Genomic DNA, 12373 nt, shown 5'->3' with positions numbered 1-12373 from the left:
GTTAAGACTAATTAGTTCTAAATTTTTCATTATTTAAGTTTGATAAAAATAAATAAATCAAACAAATCAACATAAAGATTAAAAAGAGAGGGAAAAAATTCAAAAAAATCATAAAATAAAGGGCCAACAAAGTCGGTCAAAAAGTAAAAAAAAAAGTACCATTGTCTTAGAGAACACTTGTTCATTGGTCTATATTATGCTAGAAACCGGATTAAGATGTTTTTTTAATATAAACAAAAGTCACAAATAGCAAGGAACTATCTAATATTGTTATTAAATTCGATCTAACATGTCAATTTTAAAATCTCATAATCCGACTCTTTGCTTAGCCCGAAAATTAACCTATACGGGAATTGACCATACATGATCCAGTTAACTTGGTCGACCATAAAACAACTAGTAAAAAACTTGGTTTGATTAAAAATAATATTCAATTTGGTATTTTTTTAATATTAAAACAGTAATATATTGAATCGATATGAACTTCATTATTTAACATGTCAAACCTGCAAAGAAAAAGAATTGAAGAAGAAAGATAGTATAATTTAATGTTCATAAATCCAAAGTTAAAAGAATCACTTTCTGAAAGTAAATCAAAACTTAATTTTATTCAAGTCAAACCATTTCTATTCAAATATATTCATCACTTATCTCGGATTAAATTAAAAATAAGTTAAAAAATAACTTAAGTTGGACCAAACAAACCATATTCATCTTATGACATAACAGGGAAACACTAGAAGGTCTCTTTCTAAGAAAAATAAACTTATTTATAACGAACTATATAAAAAAAAGCCAGCAACATTGCCATATCATTTTTAAATATATTCTTTTGGAGGGGTTAAAATGAACATAAGTATAATATTACATGGGTAATTTAAAGCAAATATGCATATGTGGTCCCCACATAACTTTCGCTCTTATAATCAGCCAGTTGAATTTTATAAAATATGTTGAATCACAAACAAAAAAGACACCAAGAAAGCCTAGCAGGGTATTTTATAAAATAAAGAGATTTTTTTTAAAAAAATGTTTTTTAATTTAAGAAATGTATTCAAATAATATATATATTTTTTATTTTTAAAATTTATTTTTCACTCAACATATCAAACAAACGATTGAAAAATCCTTAAAAAAAAATAAAATTAATTCTTAATAAAAAAAAAAAAAACATTTTTAATCTCATACCAAACACGGCCGACAGGGAGGATCTTTTTTTATAAGCAAGTCACTTGGTCAAATAATGTTACCGTGTTAATTTCAGTGATGTGCGTAGGCTGGCAGCAAAAATAAAGAATTTTCAGCGGATCTGAAAAGGAATCCTATGGGGTCTTTGGTCGTCGGCTTTTATTCAAAATCGCCGGCCAAGAAAATGGACATGAGAACCACAGAGACCTCTAAACTCTGAATAATTCTCACGCCCTCTTGACCCACCGAGACATCAGAACCACATAACCCAGCTTTATATATATATATATATATATATAGAATAAGTTCTTGGATGTTAATATTTTTAAGAGGGGAAAAAGAGAGAGATAGGATCATAGGATACACCTGTATTCTCATTATATCATTGGTCAAGATCGTTTCCATTGGTACGCTTGTACGTGAACGCAGGGGCGGAGGGGGAAAGCATGCCCGAGTCTCCAAGACATTTTAAATTTTTTTATTAGATAATTAAAGATGTCTTATTAACAGTAATTAAATATAACTTTACTTTCAATTTTTTATTTACTCTTGACCGACATAGAAATAAAAAAAAAAATATAAGGTCATTATTTTATTTTATGTAGCCTTAATATAAGTCTTGCAACCAATAAAAACACAAATTAGGAGTAATTTTTTTTTAATAAAAAGATTGAAATAGAACCACCAATTAATTTATCTTTAATCAAATAAAACAAGGTAACTTAAATTTAAAATCTATTTTTGTTTTGTTTTGAGATGTTTGTTAATAATTTGATGAGGTTTTTTTTTTATATATATATATATATATATATATCTATCATTTTTGCTTATTTTTTTTTTATCAGATATGCTAGTTCTACCAAATGTTTTTTGAATTCTTGTTATGGTAATTTTTTTTAATTAATTAGATATATTTTATTGGTCTGTTTTGATTATGCTTATATTTTTTTATGTTTTGTTTTAAGCAGCGTCACTAAAATTATCAATTTTTTTTCCTCACAATATATGTTTTGATTTTAGAATATGTCATCCAATCATGTACCCAATCATTCAAAGTTAAAGAACATATCATCGATTACTGATTTATGTCAAGGATTGGTTAAAAAAGAAAAATCAATAATTTATCAACAAGTTAACAGGTTGATTCGATTTATTTTGACTCTTCATGTTTCAACACAACTACTGAACGAGCTTTTTCAGCGATGAAGACTGTTAAAACAAGATTTCACAATCGGATGAAGAATGATTTTCTTATAAATTATTTGATTGTCTATATAGAAAAAGAAATTGTTGAAAAATTCACAATTGATATGATAATCGATGATTTCTATTCTATGAAGGAATAACGAGCACAATTAAAATAAATATATAAGAATCATTCTTTATTATTTTTTGCTTTATTTTAAAGTTTATCAAATATAAATAATGCTTCACTTTAGCTTATGTTTTTTTTATATACTTTGCATGTTTATATTTGATAGATATCAAGACCAACAATATTAATGTGATGGATACATTATGAATATGAAATTAACTTCATTGCTTTGACTCAATTTGATATTGCTACAAACCTTTTACCTTATAATAAGGTCATTATATGTTTTAGTAAGTTATTTGAATAAAACTAAATTATGCATATTTTGTTTTACAACTCATGTACAATAAATTAAAACAAATTATTATATCTTGTTATATTAATTTTGATCCCCTTGATAAATAATTCTAGCTCCACCCCTGCGTGAAAGAAAATAATTTACAAATTGAGTATTTTTTAACTGGTTGCTATTATATTAGCTACAAAATAATTATTGGATGGTACAAAATGAAATTCCAAAACACTTCTATTTCTAAAATGTAGGATATTTCCTGATAGGGTTAAGAAAAGAAATATATTTTACACATCAATTTTACAAATATGTGGCACTTATATATATATATATATATATATATATATATATATATATATATATTTCATAATTTACATTAATATCTAGCCTATTAGGATTACAGAAAAAATATCTTTATACATAAATTTTATAAATAAAAAAGCACACTTATTTTTCCGTTCTTACTAGCTCTCATCCCGTGCTCCACCGTGGATACACATTTTTGTGTATAAAAAGTGATGTCGAGGCGCTGCTTGCATGTTTTTTTAAAAATAAAACAGCTCAAGTTATAGGCCTAATTGGGTTGAACAAGTCCTATTTTAATGAAATGATAAAAAAAATTGACAACGATAATAAACAAACAAAACTTTTTTAAAAATTTGACCATAATAACATTGGGAAAAAAACTTATGAAAATATGTTATTGGATGAAAAAAAAAAAAAACTAGCTAGAGTAAATTTGAGATTACGTGATAAACATGAAATCTATATAAGCCAACTCAATTTAACTAGTAAAATTTATGATTTAAAAATAATAAAATTAAAATAACTTGATATATCATCATTTTAAAATACGACCCGAAGATTTGACAAAAAAAATTGTAACCAATATAAATGTTTAGTATGATTTAACAACGTATGCATATATATAATACGGTGATAACAATAATGTAAACTATATATGTAATTATGTTAGAAGTGTTTTAGATATTATTATGCTTGTCGACTTGTCATGTGATATTTTTTTAGAAAGGAAGAAAAGACTAAATTATTAAAGATAAGAATTAAAATAATAATAGAAGTTAAAAAAAAAAAAAAATCATTAATGTTAAATGACATTGCAACATTTGAATTTTTAAATAAATATAACTTTAAAACTATAAAAATATTTATTAGCATCTAATATTTTAAAATAATTTTTATATATTATTCATCGGACTCATTTAAGTCCAAAAAAAAAAAAAAACTCCAATCACTTGCACAATGACACGTTGGGATGTTAACTCATTTTCTTCAATATTCATGTGATTAATAAAAAAAGATTTTTTTAAAATTTTATTATTTGATATTTATTTGATTTTGAATTTATCTTCATAAATTATTTTGGTTTGTTTTTTATAATATTATTACAATATCAAATGAACATCCCGATATTTAATTTGTGTTTGATTTGTTCTTGATTTTAAAAATATGTATTTTTTTTTATCATATAATTAATTAAAAAATATATTATTTTTTTTAAAAAAAAAGTTCTTAAAACTAGTGAAATTCATAACTCGAATCACGAAATTTAACAGGTTAAGCTGTGAAACCTGAGTTGATTCCACATGTTGTCTTAATATTAAAAAAATAAAAAATCCTCTTGATTTATTTTTTTAAAAAAGTCAAACCACGCTTTTTACATGATATCCGAATCATTTTAAAACCTGTCAAGTTGACTAAGTTATATCGAGATAACTTATACATGATTTAATTTTAAATTTAGACTAGATAAGTTGTTAGATCAGGAGATTTTAAGATTAATCCACTGAATTAAGTTTGAAAATAATAACAAATAATTTCATGCAGCTGGAACTTTTTTTTTTTCTTTCAATATTTTTTTAGCTCGAGCATTGCGTAACCAACCCGTAAACCAGTAACTACTAATTTACCTAGAGAAAAAAAGAAAGAAAGAAAATCAACACAACTCAAGCGTGGTTTGATGCGGTATCAGTATTAGTTGCTTTCAGAAGGACAATAATTTTATTGACAAAATTGTTGTAAAGTATGAAAGGCATGCTTGTAAAAATATATGGTCGAAATCTCTTCGAATTTCCATATGAATGGCACAGAATTCGGGTCAAGTAGAGACCGCACGATTAATATATGGGCCAATTATTGTTTCCCGTTGTGATGTTCTGATCGGAACTGACCTCAAATGTGTTGAAGTTAATTGCCCCAATTGACAGTCATGTAGCTAGCTGTCAAGAAAGAATTTGAGCACAAATTGACTGTCAATAGGAGAACCTGTCGCGCCCTACTTGGAATTTTTACTCTGCCTGTTTGTTTGGTGAAAAATAAATTTAAAAAAAATAAATTATTTTTTAATATTTCATAGTGTAATAAAAAATAAATTGAAAAATACTTTTCAGTATTTAGTTATGTCATAAAAAATGAGTTGGAAAATAACTTATTAATATTTTATTTTTTTTCAAGTTTATTAAAATAATAAGGGACATAATCTTACAAATAAAAAATTGAATGAAATTGAAATTGAAAAAAAAATGTAATTTCATAAATTATCTCAAATAAAATAAATAATAATTAAAATAATAAAAATCAAATCTAAAAAATAAAAAAATTAAAAGATGAAGAAATTAAAATAATAACAATTACCATTTCATAAATTATTTCAAATAAAATAACTAATAAAAAAAATAAGGATCAAATTTGATAAATAAAAATTAATTAAAAAATATAAGAAAAAAATAAATAACAATTATAAAAATAAGGACCAAAATTAATATAAAAATTAAATTCTAAGGGATGAAATTGAAAAAAATGTTCAAAACAAAATATATATAGCAATCAAAAGTTTGAGGATCAAATTTGATATAATCAGTAAATAATATGACAGTTTTAAATTTTTCACAACTTCTAGAAAGTGTTTTTCGCACAAAATAAAAGGAAAACACTTTCATGAAAATCAAGCCAAATTTTTCTTTGACTGGAAAGTGTTTTCCATTGATCAACTTTTTCTAATGAAAAAAAAACACATGAAAGTTTGAAAAATAATTTTCACAAAACCACTTTTCATCAAACAAACATCCCTTTAAATTTTTTTTTTTCTTCCAATTTTTCTCCCATAATCAACTACTTGTACTCGAAAAATCTAGTTAGTCTTTAAAATTCTAATAATGATTTTTTAAAAAATATTTTTATATTTAAAAATATATTATAATAATATTTATTATATTTTTAAAAATTTTATTTTTTATTATGTACATTAAAATATTTTAAAATTATAAAAAAATTCAAAAATATTTTTTTAATCGCAAAATCAAATACACTCTAAAAAACCAATCATACTTGTATATCAGTGTTGTTTTGACAAAAAAAAAAAAAGATAAAAATTGAAATATATTTAGATTTTTGATTTGAAAATAAATTTTTTTCCATGAATAATATATTTAAATCCATATAAATATTCCATTCCAGATATGGTACTGAAATATTAGGATGATTGGATGAATAAGTAGTAATTAACGAAATGCAATTGAAATTATTATTGCACCACCCCTGTGGCTACCATACCATTATTGTTACATTTTAATATTCATATGAGGTTTATCCTCCCTATAATATTTTGATTCAAGTTTAAGAGTAAGCAGTATATTTATATTTTTTTTATGAATACATTAGTTCAAATATTAATACCTTAAAAAAATCAGTCTCAATGAAAGAAGATAACAACAAAATCCCTTGCATGTAATGCATTTTTTCATACACTCCGATATCCACTCTTTTGAAAAACACGCTCTATCCCCTAATCAAAAGATTAAAAATTAACTTTTTCGTAAAAGAAAAGAAAAAAGAAAAAACTAGTCTTCAATTTATTCTCTCAATCAATACACAAAAAAATATTATTAGACTTGGTTTGACATAATGATTTGTATACCTTATTCTTAATTTGAGTAGAGTTTTAATTTAAATAATATAAAAAATAATCTTAAAATAATTTATTCAACTCAACATGTTAAATTATTATTCTATTTAAACTTGATTTGATTTAAAAAAAAAATAAAAATACTGTATTAAATTTAGTTTGATGCAAGTCAATTTATTTAATTTATAAACTATGTTTTGAATTGGGTGATGAATCGAGCCTAGTTCAATAATTTTTTTTTAAAAAACTGGTTTAATATTATTTTTTTTGGGTAAAAAAAGAGGAAGAAAAAAGTCCGCCTTCCTCTGGAAAGATTGTAGAAAATGTGTTTCCACAGCAAAAGGTCCCTTCCTCGCTGCCTTCCAAAAGAATACCAAGTCATGTCTTGTGGCTGTTGGCTCCTGTGCTATTCCTACTATAAAATTGGAAATATCTAATTCCACTGAACAAGTCTCCCTCTCTTTCCCTGTCTTGCGTGCTATACCTTTCACTCTCGAGGACCATTACCTAAACATAAAAGTCACACCTTCATTGCCTTCTCCGCAGAACCCCGAGTCATTTTCCTTTGCCTGAAACAGTGGCTTTTTAACAAGCTCACCAGTACAGAAACTGAGAGATTTGTTTTTCTTCATCGTTCACCAGGTTTGTTAAAGTCTGCATTTCATGACCAAGTGGCTCTTTGTTCACTTCGGGTTTGTTGTGTATGAATTTGGTGGAGATATGTTACTCTTGAAAGGCTGTATTTGTGGTCTTTTTTTGTTCTTTTCTATGTTATATGGAGCTCAAGATTCTAGCTTTTTTCGGGACTGATTAGGTTATTTGAGATCTGCTGAATTATTCTTTGGTGGGATTTCCATGTTTTGATTAGTCATTGAGTTTGGTTGAGTTTTAGGTTGAACATTCTGTGCTTGATAATTCCTAAGATTGCCTGTGAAGTGTAGATGTTTGGATATGCTGGACTGTCAAATAATTCAGAGTTTTTGGTTCAAGGAACTTAAGTAATCTGAAATCTCTGTGTTTATGTTAGCACTTATGTTTATAAAAGGTTTGGCTGGATTGGGGGGTCAGCCATCGTGTAGTCTTAGTGATCAGTGTTTGATTGAGTCATGGATTTTGTTCTCCCTTTGTTTTGCTGATAGATAAAATAGATCAACACACCGCTAACAATTTTTTACGAGTAAGATAAAAATAAACAGAAGAAAAAGAAGTTTTGACCAAAGATTTCTATCTTGTCTGCCATTAATTAGATTGTGTGTGGTGGAATACAGGCTATTGTTCATTGAAGTCTTTTTGATGGCAAGTTTAATTTTTATGTATCAAATAAAGGAAAAATATTCAATATTGTTGGCCTGCCTATGAGTTTGCTACAAATCCTGCACTTTTGAGGTGTTGGTCGTCTTCCCATTGCACATATGGCCTTTCAGTGGTTTTTTATTCGGCGTGCCTAATTGATTATGATAGAGGCCATTATTTCTGCTGCAAAACAAACTGGCTGGTAATAATTTTCCTTAACAAAACTTTTCTGTTGAAGATTACTTACCATAGGTTGAACTCTGTTGGCAGTCAACATGTTTCGAAGAAAGCAGTCTCAGAATCATCAGGAGAATGGCATTGAAGAACAAGAAGCGAAGGTAGTGTCAACGTCTGCAGACATTTAAGTAGAAAGCTGTGTTTTTGTTTCACCCTGTAATTGTCATCTCATCAAGAAATGAATTTATAAATCTGCAATCATTCCAAAGCAAAGTTTAGAGGACAACAAAGGAGAAACTTGTTTCACACGTGGTTTTGTCTGAACTAGATAAGATTTCCGAGTGATTTTAAGACAGATGCTGAAAACTTTATCTGCAAGCAGGTCAGTGAACTCAGGGCTGCCCTCGGACCTCTTTCTGCTAGAAGTCTGAAGTACTGCACTGATGCATGCCTGAGGAGATATTTAATAGCACGGAACTGGAATGTTGACAAGGCAAAGAAAATGTTGGAAGAGACACTCAAGTGGAGAGCAACTTACAAGCCTGAAGAAATCTGTTGGGTGTGCTTTATTGCCTACATATTTTAATAATTTCTATAATGTTTTTCCATTCTATATACGTTCGATACTTCATTTTATGATATCATTTTCATTCCATTGGATCAATTGAATCCCTTGCTATTGTGCAGCGTGAAGTAGCTCATGAAGGTGAGACGGGTAAAGTCTCCAGAGCAGATTTTCATGACCGATCTGGGAGGACTGTGCTCATATTGAGGCCAGGAAAGCAGGTTTGTTCAAGGATTTTACCTTTTATCTTTATTGATGTCTTCTTATTGGCCTTTTTCCCCATCAAGAAAGTTTCCGTGACATATCATAGATTGACCTTCGACTTTTTCTTTCATTTTGGCAGAACACAACATGTGCAGAAGACAATATCCGCCATTTGGTTTATCTTATAGAGAATAGTATTCTTAACCTTGCTGACGGTCAAGAACAAATGTCATGGTTGATAGACTTCACTGGATGGGGTTTGAGCGTCAAGGTCCCCATCAAAACTGCTCGTGATTGCATCAATATCTTACAGAACCACTACCCTGAGAGACTTGCTGTTGCACTTCTTTACAATCCGCCTAGAATTTTTGAAGCTTTTTGGAAGGTGCGTTATGCTTCCTAATGTCCATTGCAGTCCATTTGATATTTGAACTGACCAAAAACTCAGGCAAAATCTTATAATCCTATAATAGGTTGTTCGCCCTTTAGGACTGGGCATGTCTTCTAGATATATTTCGTGGGTAGATTTGAAAATTCGTCATAGACTAGAGTTTTTTCAATTGTATGATGACACAAGTGCTGCATTTATATTGCTTGAGAATTCTGACACCTTTATCCTTCGTATGGTGAACCTTGCATTAATTACTTCATTTCTATAGGTCGTCAAGTACTTCCTAGATCCATTAACTTTCCAGAAGGTGAAGTTTGTTTACCCCAAAAAAGAAGATAGTGTGGAGCTCATGAAGTCTTTCTTTGATGTTGATAACCTTCCAAACGAGTTTGGGGGCAAAGCCACTCTGAATTACGACCATGAGGAGTTCTCAAGACTGATGTCCCAGGATGATGTAAAAACAGCCAAGTTCTGGGGATTAGATGAAAAGCCAAGCCACATTGCTAGCGGTCATTCAGGGGCTCAGGTGGCACCAGAGCCGACGCCTCTTGCTCTGCCAGCTTGCTAAGTCTGGCTTATGCTTGGACAGGTAGACAATATACTAAAGACGGACAGTTTAGCCCGGTTACAAACTTTATTACCAGATCCCAGAATGGAACTTGAAAAAACGTTGAGGGAATAAGCATCAATTTGTTAAGCTAATTGTTATTTCTAACTATTAAAAATAATAGACATCCTCTGCCTCTTCTTCTCCATTTCTCGTCATGTTCCCCCACCTCATTGCTCTAAACCAGAAAAGAAACAAGAATACTGTTAATGAATTAAAACTAGCCTTTATCACTATGCTTTTTCCCAGTGGATTTTCTCTCGTCGATAATATGAAATTGTTACACGTCCACTGCCTTGTGATCTAAAATTAGGCAGCATCGAGGGTGCAAGATTTTGGCTGTAACAACAAATTAGATTGGAGGGAGATGCAGCCACCTTCACAACACAAAATCTTTTGTTCTACCTTGGTAAAGGCATGTTGCTAAGAGGTGTTGTTTTCACGAATAGGCATAAGAAACGTCAGCTGGAACTAGGTCATCTTTCAGAAACCAGCCTGACTGTGTGATGAAGGAAGCCACAGGTGATTACAATCTTAATGACCAAACAAACCAGGACAAAGTTATGTCTGCTCATGTTTCTTCGAGTAAATGAGCACAATCATACCAAAATGCTGACTAAACTTTCCTACCTCTTAACGAGACGGAAGTGATCGGAGCTTTGCTTAATTGACCGTGGAGTAAAGAGATCGCTTGGAAGATTAGTACTGCTCTGTATCTCAGCTGACAGAGCTATCAAAAAATCCTTCCACGGTATTAAATTGCTAGCTTTCCATTCAGAAGCCATTGCGAAGTTGGAATGGTAGCCAACTTTACAGACACCCAACAGACCTGAGCCCCAAGTGGCATGCATGCCAAAACACAGCCGATTACTTCACCTTAATTGCCCATGTGGCTAGCATGCCTTAACCAGGAGCCAATATTACAGTCATGAGCTCACTTGGAGTGGGTTCAATTAGTTCACTACGAGATGATTGACCTGCTTTACGATGTAGCCAAAGTCAAATTTTTCTTGAATGTAAAAATATATTTAAATATTGTTAATGTATTTTTCTAACAAAAAAAATCATATAAGATTTTACCTGGTGGAACTTGATTGATTTACTTGGTCCAAAAACAACTCATACAACCCATGAAAACAATATTTGACTAAACAAACTTTCAAGATTATATCTTTTTTTAATATTAAAATAACAATATATTAGATTGATCGGGAATAACCCGGGTTAAATATCAAATTCATGATCGATTTATAAAACTATGATAACCTCATAAAAAAAATCAAAACAAATTATGAATTTCAATCCCCAACCAGCCCAACATTGAAGGATGCGATTAACAAAGAAATCAATTAAAAAAAACCATAAAAACAATACGGGTTAATCTATCAAACTTATGACCTTGGACCCTAGGTCACCAGACCAAGGGTTTATCCTAATGTAACTCGATTGAATTTACTGGTTTAAAAATAACTCATACAACTAAACAATATTTGACTAGATTATATATTTTTTTAATATTAAAATAACAATATATTGGATAGATCTGGAACAACCTGGATTAACGTGTCAAATTCATGACCCGAGTCATAAAACTATGATAATCTCATAAAAAAACAAATCAAATCAAATTACAAATTTTAATCCCCAAATAACCGAACATTAAAAGATGAGATTAACAAAGAAATCAATTAAAAAAAGAATAAAAAATAACATGGGTCAAACCATTAAACTTATGACCTGGATCATCAAACCAAGATGACTTTATAATTTTTTTTTAAAATGATTTGATTTAACCTGGATTAACCTTTCAAATTCACGACTTCGATCTTAAGACTGAGATAACCTCATAGAGAGAAAGTCAAAACAAATTATAAAACTCGATTCTCAATCACCTTTGTCAGACCTAATATTGAACAATGAAATTTGTAAAAATCTTAATTAAAAAATGACATAAAAATAAGCCATGTCAACCCGAGTTAACCATTAAGAACTATCATCGAGTCATAAGATCAAAATAATCTAATGAAAAACAAATCGAAACAAATCATAAAACCTGATTCTCAATCGAACACAATACTAATTGAAGAAATTGAAAAAAAAAAAGTCAATTAAAAAAGATCAGAAATATAAGTCAATTGAATTAACCTGTCAAACCTGCGACCCGAGTCATAAAACAGGGACAACTCAATAAAAAACAAGTCCAATATTGAAGGACTTGTGAATATTGAAGGACCTGTGACCCGAGTCATGAGATTGATATAACCTCTTAGAAAGAAAATAATAAAAAAACCACCTAATTTAACCATGGTTAAAATATCAAAACTCGTGACCTTGATCGTGAGACCAAGATATTCTTATAAAAAACAAAACAAAAAATTATAAAACTCAATTCTCAACTAACTCAATATTGAATAAT

The 12373-nt window shown here is 29.2% G+C and overlaps 1 protein-coding gene across 2 annotated transcripts; it reads left to right on the top strand.

Moving 5' to 3' along the window:
- Window positions 1–7149: 7149 nt before the first annotated feature.
- On the top strand, window positions 7150–10105 carry LOC118029984 (uncharacterized). 2 transcript variants are annotated; one of them, XM_073409008.1, is made up of 6 exons: window positions 7150–7362; window positions 8252–8351; window positions 8573–8749; window positions 8878–8976; window positions 9099–9344; window positions 9619–10105. In XM_073409008.1, the coding sequence occupies exons 2-6, from the start codon at window positions 8289–8291 to the stop codon at window positions 9916–9918; spliced, it is 885 nt and encodes a 294-aa protein (XP_073265109.1). In that variant the 5' UTR covers window positions 7150–7362; window positions 8252–8288; the 3' UTR covers window positions 9919–10105. The 2 variants fall into 2 exon arrangements, with proteins under 2 accessions (XP_073265109.1, XP_034889882.1); XM_035033991.2 differs by having other exon boundaries at window positions 7152–7362; window positions 8284–8351.
- The last annotated feature ends 2268 nt before the right edge of the window (window positions 10106–12373 follow it).

The sequence above is a fragment of the Populus alba genome, chromosome 5, assembly GCF_005239225.2.
Source record: "Populus alba chromosome 5, ASM523922v2, whole genome shotgun sequence".
NCBI lineage: Eukaryota > Viridiplantae > Streptophyta > Magnoliopsida > Malpighiales > Salicaceae > Populus > Populus alba.
The sequence above is the reverse complement of the archived record's forward strand: the minus strand, read 5'-3'. Positions and strand labels throughout refer to the sequence as shown.

Excerpts from the sequence above, each read along its gene's own strand:
- LOC118029984 (XM_073409008.1), top strand. The coding sequence starts at position 8,289 with ATGTTTCGAAGAAAGCAGTCTCAGAATCATCAGGAGAATGGCATTGAA. Across the intron at positions 8,977-9,098 it reads TATTGAGGCCAGGAAAGCAG|AACACAACATGTGCAGAAGA; the intron begins GTTTGTTCAAGG and ends TCATTTTGGCAG. Across the intron at positions 9,345-9,618 it reads TTTTTGAAGCTTTTTGGAAG|GTCGTCAAGTACTTCCTAGA; the intron begins GTGCGTTATGCT and ends TCATTTCTATAG.